We start from the raw sequence: 15,949 nt of genomic DNA on the forward strand, positions 1-15,949 counted from the left end.
GCTCGGCGGCAGGAAGGGCGTGCAGCTCTCCGCGCAATGACACGGGCTTTGCACGGGCAGCGGCGGCAGGGCAGGCGGGCGAGCAAACCTTGCATTTACCTGCCCCCGCCGAGGACCCACCCGCCCGGCACCGGGGGGGGGTGGTGTGTCCCATTCAGGCGGGGGCCCCTCCCCGGCCCGGCCGGCCCCAAAGTTTGGCGGCGAAAGTTTGTGTCGGCGCTGCTGCAGAGGCGCCCGGCGGGCAGGTGAGGGGCTGCGGCGGGGGCAGGCGCGACGGGACGGGACGGGGCGGGGCGGGGCGGGGCGGGGGCCCACACCCGGGGCGGGGGCCCACACCCGGGGCGGGTTTGCTGCGGGGTTTCTTCCCCGGCCCCGCAAGCAGCGGCTCCCCCGGCGCAGCCCCGCCGGCACCGCCCAGCCCAGCCCCGGGGCGCTGGGAGTTCCACGCCGGCGGGAGCGGGAGGAGGCAGCGCGGCCGCCCCGGTATGTTTTCGCTGACCGCCCCTGGGGAACCGGGGTGGCCCGGGGCGAGCGCCTGCTTCGGCCGCCGAGGGTCGTCTCCGCTCTGAGGGGGGGCTGCGGCTCGTCTTGGGAGCCCGGGGCTCCGGAGCGTCCCCCAAAAGTTGAGGGGAATGCTGAACCCCGCTGCGGCACCGCCTGAGGCAGCGCTCTGCGGAAGGACCAACTTTTCTGCTGACTCCTCACCCCCCCACACCCCCCGTCGTCACACAACGGGAATCGGGCATTCAGGGCACGTCCGTCTCCAAAATAAAAAATTGGCTAGTATTGCCTCTGTGTTTTCAAGCAGTAGAGTGAATGATTGGGGCAGACCGCAGGTCTACTTGGCATGCTGATAACACTTCGGTTCACTGCAGTCAATAAACAAGATCGTGTAATTTCACCAATTTAAAAAAGGGAAGATCTTGCATTGACACAGACGTTTTCCTAATCTCACCCGTCTAAAACGGGGGAAGAAAGTCCACTTCCAATCCTGCTAGAAGACTGAGAGCCATCAAGTCGCTGTCTGGTGAGCCCTGTTGTTGTTTAACTTCCCAAAATCCAGGTGACTTCCATGGGACTGCTCGCTGACTTCAAGCAGTGCTTCAGGCAGGTAAGAGCTAAGCGTGCCAAACCTGTCTTTTGTCTGCCGAGGTGCAGTAGGGTCCCCCAGTCCTGACTGGGAACTGTTATGAAGAAGAATAATACTTTTTCCTTTTTGAAGCGAGATGTCCTGCAGCTGTAGAATGAAACCCTTGGTATTGAATATTCTGGTAAACTGGTAAAGTTCCAAACCTATCACTTTCAGTACTGCAGTGTCTTCTCTGTTCTTTTTAACCAAGCAAAACTTTTCATGGGGCTGATGTGTTAACCTACATACTCATGGGTAGGACAACTCTGCATTTATCTGTTGTTAACACAAGTATAGCTTTTGTTTCTTTCTTTATAAAGAATAATTATTAGAACTGCAGCTTTAAATTAACCTACAAGTGGCTGAGGGTTTTTGTGTGGATTAAACTAATATGGTCTGAAGTTCAGTAGGATTTATGGTTGAGGAGCAGGACCAGGTAAGTGGTTGTATTTGTGCATGTTCTCAGAAGCAATGCAGGTGCTGTGGACTGCTTTCAGTCACCTAGTACAATTTCTATGAAAAGATTTAATGGCATCAGAAACCAATATATGCTGCTTTACTGAAACGAGTCTTGTTTACATCTATTGCTTCTGTACAATAAGTTTTTCTTTGGAAATATATTGAAAGGATAATGAGGCACTCGTGACTTTAATAGATTAAAATGGCCACATCAAATGCAAACCATATTTTCTCTGCCAGGTTATTAATTTTGTATAACATGTTGTATGCTATAAAGTGCGCTAATAACAAAACGTAATTGCTATAACAACATTGTTGTCTGCTATGTAACAAGGGAGAGTGAAGTAGAAAAATGTTAAATATGTGCAACTTGGCTGGGTGGGAAGTTACTTTGGTGATGTTGATGTTTGGAATTTCCTGACTGCTCTTGAAATTTTAAATTTTTAAGCTCTTTTATTTAAAGGGGCTTTATTGTTTCAGGATTTTCAGTGGGTGAGTGAAGGATGCTCGCTTTGTTTAAACAGCTCCTTCCTTTGAAAATAAATCCCTACGTATTTCATACAAAACATTTTATTATTTTTGTCTTATGGAAGTCTAACAAAATTCTTTTAACTTGATTTGCAAGGTTGGTAGGTAGTAATCTTCTGTTATTGTCAGTGATCAAAGCTGTGCAGGCCAGATGGTGTCTTCAGTTACATTTCAACACAACCTTCTCATAAGCAGCTCTTCAGGTGAAGAAGTTGCTGAGGTGTCCGCAGGACTGATGTACCAGTGGACCTGGATGCTGGGTATTGCCCTCTTTGGCACCAGGTACTGAAATACTGTTTATCATGGGGTGGGAGAGAAACTCATCACTGCGCTGCGCTCTCTGGACGCTCAGCCTGTACAAGAGGCCTGCCAGATTCCTAACCATTCCCCCCTCCCCGATAGCCCCATTAGATTCCTGCAGACATGAAGGGCTACATTATGGGAATTTTGGTTTGGTTTTTTGTTTGGATGTTTTTATTTTTTTGTTTCTACAAACTTTCTCAGCAGCACCGAATGTGGTTATCGTGATCTGGTTACGCACTTAATTCATATTTCTGTAAAGGGTTTGACTTCACCCAACCATAATACTCAGTGTAACTTGCTAGAGAGGGAAAATTGCAAATGTTGTATGATTATTCCTAGCAACCACTGGAAGAAACCAGAACAAAGAGTAGCACTGGTTGATATGAGGAACTGTGCAAGCATTGTTAAGAGCTGGAGCTGTGCCTTATGTTAGTTGTTGTGAAGCCAGAAAGTTGAAATGTGGACAGCGGAAAGGCGATCCTGGAGGATCACCTACGCGTGAAGTAGGACACAAGCTAACAGATGAGAAGTGAGGGAGGAGGGGGGGCATTGAATTGAGAAGATATCCTTGCCTCCTCCTGCTGACTGAGCCGAAAGTAGCCTGGGCCAGCATCCAGCAGGACATTCCTCGGTGCAAAATTGTCTCGCCATGATACACCAGTGGAGGTATGAGAAAATGTATTGCTTCTGGGGGGAAGGAAGGAAGGAGGGAAGAAAAAAAAACGTGTGGGGTTGCAGTAGCTTTCTGTGTCCTTTTTCTCATTTTGTTTTCATTAATTCAGTTGTGTCTAAGGAGATGCTGAGCAGGTGGGAATTTGTGGTAACCCACGGTAATATGAATGCTTTGACCATTATAAAGAGTACCTGTTTTTTTCATCAGTATTCTGCTGGCTAACCACTCATCTTGATCATCTTTTTTTTTTTTTTCAGGTGAAGGAAAAAAGGTAGAGGGGAATTAAAAATAAAGGTTTCTAAATAGTTTGAGGCAATCTAATGTTTTGTTTGTGTATGTTTTTGATTTTGAAACTAGGTGAGGGTAATAGCGGCAAGGGAATCTTAAGTTAGCCAAACATACTGTGACCAGATGCCATTGGTTTTGTGTGGTCTGGAATAGGAGGAAGCCATGAATAGTACCCAAGTGCTGGAGGTGCCTCTCCTCAGCTGCAGGTGTATTTGCTCGCCAGGAAGAGAAAGGCGAATGATGTACTGAAATGAGGAATGATGCCAGAAACAGGAGATGCACTCTTCCCTGTTTTTGGGTGGCTGTGCTATTTCAATTGCTTGTGTTGGCCCTGTACAGGAACGTGCCTCTTTGAACTGGACCCAAAACACAATGGGAAAAATGCAAGGATTTTACATTAGTGGAATGTGGATTCCTGAAACTCTTAAATTTGACAATGGTGTTAAACAATTTGGCCTCAGAAGTGAATGATTAGAAAATTGTCACGTTTCTACATTTTTGCTGCAAAGAGGTCTGTGTTGTCATCTAAGGCACATAGTGTTTTTGTCTGCCAGATTAGCTGTTTCTCCATGACGGATGAGAACAATATGTAATAATCGCTCTCCAATACTCAAAAGGACTTGAAATTTTGGGGTGCGTGGGTCACTATGAAGTTGAGTTGAACTGGATGGGGCATTGGGGTCCATACTTCCCAAAGAGATGGGGGGGAGGTTAGGCTAAAGAAAGAATCGAGTTCAGCATAGGTGAGAGGGACACAGCAATTTCTTTGTTTCCCTGTAGCAAACATCCTATCCAGCAGGATGGTCAAGCTATCACTCAGTGGAGCCATGTTGCCCAGGTCCAGGAGCAGAGAAAGATTTACAGCTTAACTAGGGATGCTGAACCTCTGTCTGGATACAGCTGATCTCTTTTGAAAATACTTAGGTTGAAAGTAATTGCTCGTTGGCTCTTCCTTCACAGCCATGAGAGAGTATTCATCTTGATTAAAGAATATTTGCAGGCATTTTCTCTTTGCCAGGACGCTAGAGAGTGTTATCCATGACCGTTGCTTTTTAATAGTAAAGGAGCAAATTTGTCAGTGTTGTGTGGCCATTTTTCAAGTTCTAGTAGAAGACTTGTAGACACAGACTTTTTTTTTTAATGTCGCTATCATTTTTTCATATGTGGGTTACAAATCACTATGTTGAATAAATTAAACTACTTATTCAAGCTGAAAAGCCTTTAAAAGTCTTGTGAGGTAGCAGAACAGCCTCAGATTTTGGATGGGTTTGATGTATTTAGGATCTAACCTGTGCTTAAATAGGTAGTCTTAATTAAAACTAATGTTACTCTTGTTTAAAATGAATCTTAAAACTTAGCCAACACATAAACAAAGAATACAGTTTCATATAAATTAAATTTAAATAAATTAAACTAATTGCAAGCAGTATGAAAACTCTTGATACAAAGATAACTGTAGTGACTGTGATGGTGGAGTAAATTGGCTTTAGGGTGTGTTTGGTAGTTTAAAAAAAAATGCACCTTGAACTGCTGTTTCCTTTTAGGAAATCTTGTCCACTCAAAACTGAAACTACCTTAGTAGAAAAACCATCTGTTTTCTTATTCACAGATTAAATTGCTTGGAAGTGCTCCTGATTTTACTGTGCATCTGAAAGGTGATGATGCAGAGCTTGTAGATGGTGCTGCATGCAACCATGATGGTGTTTGGGCAAGGTCAGCTGTATATCCTATTCCATCATGCATCATGGATGTGTGTGATGGCTGGCATTGCTAAAGGAAAAACCATCAGCACTATTCCTTGGGTAAATCCTTTGTGGGCTGTAGTTTGATTAAACCAGTGTTTCCTGACTTCCTTTGGCAGTAAGGTACCCATTCCTTCTTTCTGGAGCACTGTTTAGCTGGATGAGCTTTCTGAATGGTACCGTGCAGGTGTGTAAGCCCTCTTGGTGGCAGCAAGAGCTGGGCAGGCAGGGATGATGAGAGCAAGTGCCTGGAGAGAGAAGCAGTGCCAGCCTACATGTATCGGAAATGTTCATGGAGATGTGGTGTGAGATACTTTCCTTTCAGCATCATCCATGTGGCCTGAGAAAGCTTTTCTTGCCCATTCAAGGAGACTGGTTTTCAGAAAGGAGGGCTGAAAATGTGAGAGTTTTGTGTAGTCAGAGATGGAAACAAGTGACAAAACCACAAAAGCGGGCTTATTTGGAAGCATGCCACTATTCATTGTGTATGTCTGAATTTCTCGCTTTTTTTATTATGAGAGAAAGTTTTGAATCCCCAACAACTTTTGGAAAATAAACTGATTCCTGCTTTCTAGTACCTGCAATTTAATTTGTTTCTTTCAAAGATACTCATTCAGACCTTCATGTCGTATTTATTTGGCTTTCTTTTTTTCCTAATCCAGATGCTGTCAATGTCCTGTTACATGAACAACACAGCTTCTGTCTGGGGGAAAACAGAAGAGGTTTGTATTCGTTGGTCCTTTGACTAAGGGTTCTTGAAGGATTGCTTATGCTGGGAAGCTTCTGTCTTGTCAGCAGAGTGATTTCTGAAGACGTGCAAACAGTGCATTTGCTGCAGAACTGAAGTTAGGTGCAAAGACCTGAGTAAACCTTTTAGCGTAGATAAGGAAGCCTGCAAGTCTGACAATGCTGAGGGCGCTGTAGGAAAAGGTGCAAGTGATAACAGCTAATGAAGGGCTGGCTGAAAGGAGGCTCCACTACCCACACCCTTGCAAAAGTCATTTCACAGAGAATTTCCCAAGCATTTTCTTTGGTTTTGCCCAATCTTCACTGCTTCCTTCCAATCCTGTGCATCATCACAATAGCTGTGAACAGGTACATGTACATAATGTGTAGGAAATTCCAGCTCTGCAGAATCAAGGCAGAAAGAACCAGATGGAATAAAGCACCTACTCACCTTCCTTCCACGTTCCAGGTTCGAACCAGATACTTCATGACCCATACAAAAAAGACTTCAGACAGAACTTACATTCTGTTAATGTCTACCTATCTGTCTTCTACAGAACAATTACATATAAAATGATTAATATTTAAACTCTGGTTTACATTTTCTGCAGGCAAGTTTTTGCTTCAGAGAAGTGTATAGTTTTAATGGCACAGAATTGGAAAAAAAATTCTGTAAAGTTCTGAACACAGTTTTGTTGTTCTTAATCTTTTGTCTCTTTCTAACATAGTTACTTTGTTCATTCAACAGCTATTTTTAATGGGAGTTCCTGCTAAGCCTCACATGTATGTGTATTTTTAGAAACTCAGCAATTATAAATGTAACAGTGCTGAGTTATTTAAAAATACAAACTTGTGGCACATGCACTACATGTACATTTCAGAGTAACTGTTAAATGCCTGCATTTTCTTTTTCTGTTTATTTGGATGCATGTGTACTTTAGCTCTGTTCTTTCAAAAGATTTATCTTTCAAATATTTTTCAGTAGCCTGTCTTCCTTTCAAAGCTTGAATTTTTCTTTGCATTCTTTGTGGTAGTCTACCAGACACTTCTATCAGATATGCACTTACAAGGGTGTCCATTGTGTTGAATTTTAACACTTTGTCTTTTGCTGTGCAGGCGAGTTTCAACAGCTGCTCTTCAGCTTCTAGTAACACTCTTTCAAAGTGAATGCATTCTGGTTCAGGTTAAGGAGTTGGCTTTTTTAGAATCCACAGTGTCTTCCATGTTCTGTTGTTATAAAATGAATTTTATGGCCCCTTTGTGGCAGGTGTAGGGTATCAGGTAAATTACTTCCTTTTTCTGGCCCCCCTGCTGTGCAAGAAAGTAATCTTTTTGGTAAGGTTTTACATTTGATCTCATTTCTGTTGAACTTAGTGGCAAGAACTGGGTTCTTGATAAGTCAGTCCCATGTTGCAAAATAGCTGAGCAAAAAGATGATCCATTAATTCCCTTTGTGCTGCATTACTGATATCATCTTATGCTGACGTTCCCTAACCCTGCAAAACTCAACTTGGATTCATGTTTGACGGTAAACATCAGAGTATGACTCGCCAAAGCATAGGCTGAACTGATGCCAAGGCACTGTGAGCGGAGTTGTTGTGTTGTGGGGGTGACTGCAGGCATGCTTCCTCGGGCACACAGGGTCTTGTGGTCCAAAAGCAGAGGCTCAGGGTTGCCCATCACAGGGGGTTTGCAGCACTGGGGTGCAACCTGGCCACTTGGGGGGCCTCCAGCTGCTGCTGTAGCTTCTCAGCTGTGATGGTTGATGGGCAGTGGTGTACTGGTGTGACACTCGGGCATCTTGTTTGGGGTGTCACCTCCCACCATTACGGCAGCGGGTGATGTTTGGTGGTGTGGAGATGGAATGGTCTCTGCAGCCACGTTGAGAAACACTTTGACTTGGAACTCATCCAGGGGTAGAAGGATAGTTGAGATTGTGAACAGAAATCTAAGCATTGAAAGTAATAGCTTGTAAGAGCTCCAGCTTGTATATAGTATGCTGTTTACACAGTCTCTGGTGAAGAATAAAAATGTAACATGAGAACTAGCTCCATCTCTTGCTATTCCAGGTTGGTGTCTCAGGGAAGATACTGAAGAAGATGCAGGCACACTGAAAACTTCAGAAAAGTGAGCTATGCATCCTTCTGAAAGCTGAAGAGTAGCCCTCTGATAGGGTCATGAACCTAAGACAAGTCTTTGTGTCTGTACTGATGTTTGGAGTAGCTGGTCTACTCCTCTTCATGTATCTGCAAGCTTGGATTGAAGAACAACATACAGGTACAGTAGGTTTTCTTTTTCTTCTTTTTTTTTTTAATGTAAGTGCATCCATTACTTCAAAGATGATTGTAAAGTCTGTTGAATACATGTGGACAGTTGGGGGGAGTCCCCCTGTTTGGCAGTAGAATGGCATTGAAAACAGACTTGTTTTAATTGCTACACTTCATAGAAGCATTAAGAAATTTCTTGAGTCACATGAAAAGATGCTCCCAGCTGCCTAATCGTATTGTATCAGCTTCATTTGCAAAAGCAAGTGTTGCAAAAGCATATTGTGCATGCATGAAGCCAAGCAAGTTCAGTTTGGAAATAACTCTGTATGCTGATTTTCTGTGGGTTTTGTACATTTTATTTTGTGTGACAAAGCAATTTTTGGAGAATTACTGCTATGTTTTGTAGACAAAAGTGGTCGTATAAGCAATAATGCTCATGTGGAATCATCCTATCCCTTTTTTTTGTTGTTGTTTGTTTGAGGTAGTTAGATACTGGACTTACAAGACTTTATATATATATAGCATTCAAGTCATGTTGCAACTTCAGGTAAATCTGTGTTAGCATTGGCTCAGGATTACACTTCTGAGTAGAATTTCTGTTGTTCTCCATTTACCGTATTTTGGTTTGTACCACAGGTTGATCTAGATTCCTTTTATGGATGAAAGTAAACCAGGCTATTTACCTCAACCTCTAGTGGATGCTGAGTTCACAGGACCAGTCTAGAGTTAGTCTGAAGTAACCCCCCCTGAAATGTGTACAGGGTGGATGTCAGTAAGGTTCTTAACACCCACTATTTTGCTCTGCAGATCCACTTCTGTTGTGCCATGTTACTTGATGGCATATCCTTGATTTTAGTTGTATACTTGTTTTGTTGGTTTGGGTTTTTGTTTGTTTGGTTTTCAGGTTTTTTTCCCCCCATTAACAATACGGAATGTTCCTAACTTGTTAAGAAGTCCTGACTCTTATGTCCTCTTGTCTCTATTGCTCAGCTTCCATTTCCTTCGTAAGACCCTTACTTTATATTATATTGATACCATTGTGAAGAAATAAATCTGTAAAACCACATTAGTCCTCTGGCTTTATTGATCTGTGCTTTTATTCTGTATGAGCTGCTGGGCTCGGGTATGTTTTAGAGAGCAGAGGTGGTGGTGGTGAGGGGGGATCTAGTGCATTATTTCTGCAATTTTTTGACACTGACCTTGAGGTTTTTTTCAACTAAGTGCAATGATCACAACGCTAATTTTGGCTTGTTAATGTTTCAGCTGGTCCAAGGTATTTACAAGCTTGTATTAACAAAACTGTTAAAAGAGGTAGTACAGGCTCCTTTTGGAAAGGTTCCCTTGTAATCAGCTGTTGACACAAGGGTGCTGGCAGAAACAGAGCTGCTGGGGGGAGTCTTCCTTGAAAATCCCTACTTTTGTCAGGAATGTTAAGGGCAGATATCTGTGCTTTCAAGGTAGTTCAGGAATGTAGATGATGACTGTAGATTATTGATTTATTTACTTGCTGACATTCTTCACATTCCTTGCATCTTTTCTTGTGCTGTAATTAACCTTTCTTTCCTTGCAGTGCTCCTTGTTACTATTTCTCACTGTGTTTTTTCCACTCCTTTCTTTTGTCTGTATGTATCTACCATTAAAAAGAAACAGGAAAAATAAAATAAAGAGGGAATTAGAACATACTGTGCTCTTTTGGGCAACCAGATGCTTTCTTTGGGGTTTTCTTTGATGTATTGCCATCATCTTCTTCAGGAGAGAGGCTTCTCCTTGTACATATAAGTCATTTCCATGTGAAAACATTTCCATAATAAAATGAAAACTATCGGAGAATAACAGAATGGTTAGTAAGCTTAAAGTGTGACTGCAGTTTTAAGTGCCCTTTTATCTCACTGGACTGCTGTTGACAGCACTTCAGCAAGATCCAAAAAAATGAATTTTGGCATTCCCTACAGTTGCTAGGTCATGCATGTTGGAAAGAGCATGGCGAAAACCCATTTTTTGGTGTCTGCTCTTGTTTCTTCTTCTTCCACTTTAACATGTAGAGAGCCGTTCTTTTTTATTTCAAACACCTGTATCTCTCCTAAACCTTCTGCAGCTCAATTCTCTCATGTTCCCCCCCTGTATGCTGCTTAAGAGTTGATACGAAATAAAACATTTGCATATTCACAATATACATTAGTTTAGGTATAGGCATTTTGCAGTCTTTTTTTCCCCTCTCTTCTGCTGTGTTGTTCATGTTGCCATGTGTTGCGCGCTGTGGCTTTTTTGGGGATGAGCTGTGTCTGGAGAATCCCAAATTGACAAGTATCTTTACAAGGATTTTATGCGCTCCTTTAATCGTATCACTAGTCGCACAGCTGTAAGACAGCTAGTTTTAATCTGCAAGTGGCTGAGCGTGTGATTTGATGTTCTATTAAGAAGTGGAAAGTGCGCCTCGTGCTTCTCAACTGCTGTGCTATGAGCCTGTAGAGACAAGTGTATCTTGTAGGCAGAACTATTTTTATCTTCCACAGTGCCCTGCTCAAGACCTACAGCAATCACGTTTGCATTTGGTTGCTGAAGGATGGAAAGTTGGCTGCATTTGAGTTTAGGAAAGTGTCTGTTTTGCACCAGTGAGGTGCTGCTGCTTACCACACATTTTCTCTGAGTATCTGACTCGGAGCCTTTATAAATGACAATCCCTGGAAGAGACAGTACATTTTACTTGGTTGTTGTTTGTAATGTTCATACTTACTTCTCAGGCTCTCCTAGCTGTGGCGTGAATGATTCCCAATCAGATTTAGATTTTGTGGGGAACTGGAAAATTGTATGGCAATATACAATTTCCGTATTAGTATTTGTCCTACTATATTGGAGTCAGACTATTTGCTTTCACACTCGCCATTGTCATTGCCACCTTTTCTCTTCCTAGCTGTTCATAATTTTTCACACTAGACCTAATGCTGCTTTTCTTTCATAATGCTGCTTTTCTTTCAAAGACAGACTTCTTTCTGTCTTTTTGGCTCTTTTCTTTCTACTTGCTCTTCACATCTCTGAGATCTCAACTGTGATTTAATTCCCCTGTTTGTCTTATTTTCCTCTAGACCTGATCTTATCTAAGCATGTTTTTTTCTGATTTACTTTTGCAAACTTCCCTCATCACCCAAATTTATCCAGCCCAGGAACACCTTCTCTAATCTTTCATCCTGTCCGTCTACTTCAGATGCACCCGCAGGCTCGGCAGCTGGATGTATCTCAGTGCAGCCATGTCTTCTGCTCCCTCCCACTGTCCTTGGACTCTTCAGAATATTTCTCATCGTGTTTATCATCCCTATACCTTAAAAAAGAGAAAATCTTTCATTTAGAGATGTCTAAGAAACAGCTGCTAGCTACATGGTGGTCCTCTCTGATGGCTTTTCAGGGACATTAGCAGACTGAGAGAACAAGTGAGTTTCTTGGTTTGGCTCTGTACATGGAGTGTATAAAGACAGGATGATATATCCTTACTTAGATGTAGCAGAGCCCTTCTGCTGGGTGTCTTCAGTTCACTTCTGGAGTAGTGAGGAACAGACTTGTCGAGAATAGTCCGACATGAGTGACGACACATACAGACTTTATCTGGCTGAAAACTTCATTGACATCAACATTGATAATATAACATATATGGAGCACTTTAGGTTCTCCATATATAAATATATTCACTTATGTATAAATTCATATACATAAATGAAGCTTGATGTGAATTCAGCTAAATCCTACAGCTTTACTTGACAGTTCTCCATATGGTTTTGCATTCTTCAGTGAAAGCATCAAATATTGTCGCACTGATTAAAAAGCAATTACTATTTAACAGTGCTGGAAATTACTAAGCATGTAATAATCTTACACAGAGGAAGCAAACTGATGGGTCTTCCACACCCATCAGTTTGTTGAGTTTTATACCATGATGTTGATGTTGAGTTTTATACCATGAATCACCTGAATTAGGAGGGTTTTGGGGTGCAAAGGACACTTGCATTTTGGGATGGTAATTTTGACATTGCTATGTTATAGATGTGAATTGGAGTTTTAAGTTAGGGATTCTAATTTTGTACTTTAAAACTTTTCTTTTTTTGGGGGGCCGATATGATGTAGTGTGACTGATAACTACAAAATAATCTCAGAGTGTCTTTGTCAATAGATCTGTATACTGGGCTTGTTGTGTGGGGTTTTGTTGTGGGGGTTTTTATTTTCTCTCCTCTTAAAGTTTATGTAATTCTTTTTTGTGAAGTATGCCTAGTGAATTCATGATTATGAAGGACTACTTCAGTGTTTCATGGGGTGCAGTATGACCACTCATTAATGTGAAGAAGGCTGCCCTGCCTCTGTCCTCCCATAGATTTCTGGTTCCTGAGGGTAGGAAAGCCTGCTGCTTCTCTTTCCCAGCAGCTTTGTATCTCACCTTAAGGATACTGGGTTTTTTCTGCATGCTTTCTCCTCCCTTTGCAGGGTACCAGTTTTGTAGTAGCCTGTGGGTGCCCAGGCATCCTTCTGCACCCTGTGTGCTTTCATGCAGTTTCGTGCATCCAGCTCCTGAGTAGCTTCATCACACAGACCTCATTCCCATTCTTCAGGCCACAGCTCTTGTTTTTGTGAAGAATCAGAATAAAAATTCAGATAAAAATCCCATTTTAAGAAAAGTTTGAAATTCCATGAACTGGCATGCGCTTTCTCAATTTAGTTGCTGTAGCTACCCAGGCTGTATCCACTACTCGGCGTAAGCAGGTGGGCTTTTTCCCCCACTTTGCCAGACTTGGTAATCCAAGGGGATTAGGTCCTTTGGTAACCTGGTGAGATATTTTGAGTCCATGGAGCTTTCTTCCTTATCTTGACACTGTAAGTAGCAAATGAATGTGTGCATACACACAGTAATATGTAGTCTTTGCTGTTTGTGTGGGTTGATTTTTAATTAAACCTTGTCTAAATGGAGAAACATTCATGTGCCTTAAAGGACAGTTCACATGCAATGAATTGCAAGGCAACTGTTTACACAGAAGTCATAGTTTTGCCAGACAGACTTCATTAAATACAATAAACTAATATATTTGTAGAAACTAGGTTCATAAATAAAGGTGAAAAGGGCACTGCTCAATAATGGTTATTAATAATGGTTATTAATAATGAATAATTTAGTTCTTTTAGTAACCTTGAAATATTTCTGTTGTAGAACTCTTGGGTAGCTTGTGGGAGTCTTGTAAATTCGGCTGGAGAATGCCACTGGGCAATGGAGAATTGGCCACTGGGCTGGAGAATGCCACAATGCAAATTTTCCTGGTTGCAATGCCCAACTATTAATGTTGGGCTGTTCTAATGAGGCTGTGGGTGTTCAGGATTTACCCTTCTGGTCAGAGTATGCTGTTTTCTCTGTGTAAAGTGTTTTTGTTTCTTTGTTTTCTTTAAAATCTGCCTTGTTATTGGCTTGAAGTACAAAAGAAAGAGAATTTAATAGGATCAGTAAATGCTGCTTGGTGAACAGTTAGAGAGTTGTTGAAGTCCCAGAAATACTACGAGATTTTATTAGGTGAATTTCACCATATAGCATAAAATGGGTTTCCTTTTTCCCCCCTTTAAGTGGATGCAAGCTGTAGGGAGAGAACAGTTGTCTTTCCACAAAAAATTCTATTAAGAAACAGGTAGAGACTGATACTTTGTCAAACCATAATGATCTAAAAACACAAGTAAAAGCAAAACAGAAGAAATGATGTTTTTCCAGAGTTAGTGATTGTAGAGTCTCACCCTATCTTCAGCAGTCACACAACCCAGAAGCTTTAAGAAAAATAATTTAAAATTTCATATTGCAGCACAGTAACATTTAAGCCTGTATTTGTCTGTTTGTGAGGAGTTTTTTCCTAGGTCTGGATGTTTACCAGCCCTCAATCTTCCATCTCATTCATTTTACTTTTATCATTCCTATAGCTAAATTGCATCTATTTTTAGAAATCCTTCTTTCTTAAAAGAAATTCCTGCCATGCTCTTTTCTTGAAGGTATTGTGGAAGAGTGTTTCTGAGTTGGTGGTATGTTTTAATCTTTTGGTGTTTAGCTTCCATGTACCAGTGGTGTGAAAGAAACTAAATGAGATGAGTTTTTGGGGGCTCCTCTCAGCTATATAATCAAGAACATGTTTTGAGCAGAAGCTGATGACATTTCGTTTATTATTGTGTATAAGCTTTTGACAACCCACCCAACCTTGTTCATGCCTAGACCACAGAGGTCTACTTCTAGAAAGGTATAGCACATATCTTAATTGTACTGAGGACACCTGAACATAATCTTTCTTGCCTATTTTCAAACAGGACTTTCAAAAGAGGCTACTGTAACTTTCTTATATCTGTAGGTATGTAACTGAACTCACTTCAGAATTTCTATTGTAACTACTGCTGGAGGGTTTTTTGGCTTGATATTGGAACACTTACAAAGTGGGGTGTCCTCTTTCCTGGGAAGGCTGAGTGTCAGTCACGCTGTCTTCAAAATGCTCTTTTGAAGTGGATACGAAACACATATGGGCAGTCTTTACACTGTTTTCCAGTTATTCAGATCCTTGGAGCAGAACATCTAGATGACATTTGTAAATGTGATTTTACGTGGAGCCCTTAGCAATCATTCTTTCTGTTAAGTAGCTATACTTTTTTTACATGATATATGAGTTACTCAGCTTTTGTATAATTTTCTAACAGATGTGCTGTCATTGAGTGAAGTGGTCAGTTTTCAGTTATTGTCTACCATTGTTGTTGCTTTTAATAACTTTCAGTTCATAGCACCTCTTCAGTTCCACAAAGCTCTTTCCTTAAAAGCTGATCATTCAGGCAATGAAGCCCTGCAGTTTTGTCTCTTCGGTGCACTGATTGTATGATGCAGTACCATTTAAGACGTACAGATAGCCTTACAAAGCAAGAAGGCTGGAGAGGTAATTTTTACCTGGCAGGTCATTATTTAGAAGTAATAGTGGAAAAACTTTGAGAAAAGTTTCTCTGTTCCTGACTTGTTCTGTTTTCCTTAAGCGTGCTGCACATTTTCAGAATAGCAAGTGGTTGCTGCTGGCGTACATTTAAGGCTGCTTACCTCTGTGTCTGATGTTGAACTGCTTTGATATGTCACTTGATTACAAACAGCCCTGTTAGAGCATGTGATGTGGTCCCTGCAAAATTCCAAGGGAAATCTTTGGTTTCTTACTAGAATTAAATTAGAAATTCTGGTATTTGTTTTTAGTGTGTGTATATACATATATGTATGCATGCATATTTACTCTGTATTTCCTTTCTTTGTGTGGGAGTAGGGACTGCTGGTAGGAGAAATATTTCAGACAGAAACCTATCTTCTCACTGTGTCAGATATTTGGATACATGGGGATCAGTTTATATGGAAGAACTGTTTTGGTGTTCAGTCTTGAGAGCATTTGTTTCTGTCTTTTTGCTTCCATTTTACTCATCTGGTGTTACTGTAAACAGGTTATTGCTATAAATTAGGGATATTTCTTGATCATCTTGCAACATCTGTGAAATAAGCATTTAAAGGTCAGGAGGCTGACAGGTTACAAGTAATGGGAGCCATTTCAGTGTACAAGGGATTAATGTCCTACAGATCACGTGTATGATTTAGCTGGAAAAAAGTGATGTACATCTCGGAGCAAAAGGTTCAAGAAAGAAAAAAATTTCCTTAACTTTTTCTTTTTACGTGGAAAAAATGGTTTTATTTTTGGTTCTTTTGTATTTTTAAAGGTAATCATTATTGCATGGCAGCATGGAGATTGGCTGGGCTTTCAAGTTCGGGTCCCTGCTGCCTCAGACAACTGTCTCACTTCTTGTATTTTTTGGTGGT

The 15,949-nt window shown here is 41.4% G+C and overlaps 1 protein-coding gene across 5 annotated transcripts in view; it reads left to right on the forward strand.

Moving 5' to 3' along the window:
- The first annotated feature begins 333 nt into the window (after positions 1-333).
- The window catches only part of CHST9 (carbohydrate sulfotransferase 9), a 102,415-nt gene continuing 86,799 nt past the window's right edge, over positions 334-15,949 (forward strand). The window contains exons 1-4 of one of the 5 annotated variants that reach the window (XM_072852579.1): positions 334-1,111; positions 2,312-2,398; positions 5,785-5,844; positions 7,918-8,125. In XM_072852579.1, the coding sequence (XP_072708680.1) occupies positions 8,026-8,125 (100 nt within the window). In that variant the 5' untranslated portion in view covers positions 334-1,111; positions 2,312-2,398; positions 5,785-5,844; positions 7,918-8,025. Of the gene's footprint in view, positions 1,112-2,311; positions 2,399-2,900; positions 3,086-5,784; positions 5,845-7,917; positions 8,126-15,949 lie in introns of those variants that run through there. The other 4 variants (XM_072852578.1, XM_072852581.1, XM_072852580.1 and 1 more) reach the window with 4 other exon arrangements.

The sequence above is a fragment of the Ciconia boyciana genome, chromosome 2 (assembly GCF_034638445.1).
Source record: "Ciconia boyciana chromosome 2, ASM3463844v1, whole genome shotgun sequence".
In the NCBI taxonomy this organism is placed as follows: Eukaryota; Metazoa; Chordata; class Aves; order Ciconiiformes; family Ciconiidae; genus Ciconia; species Ciconia boyciana.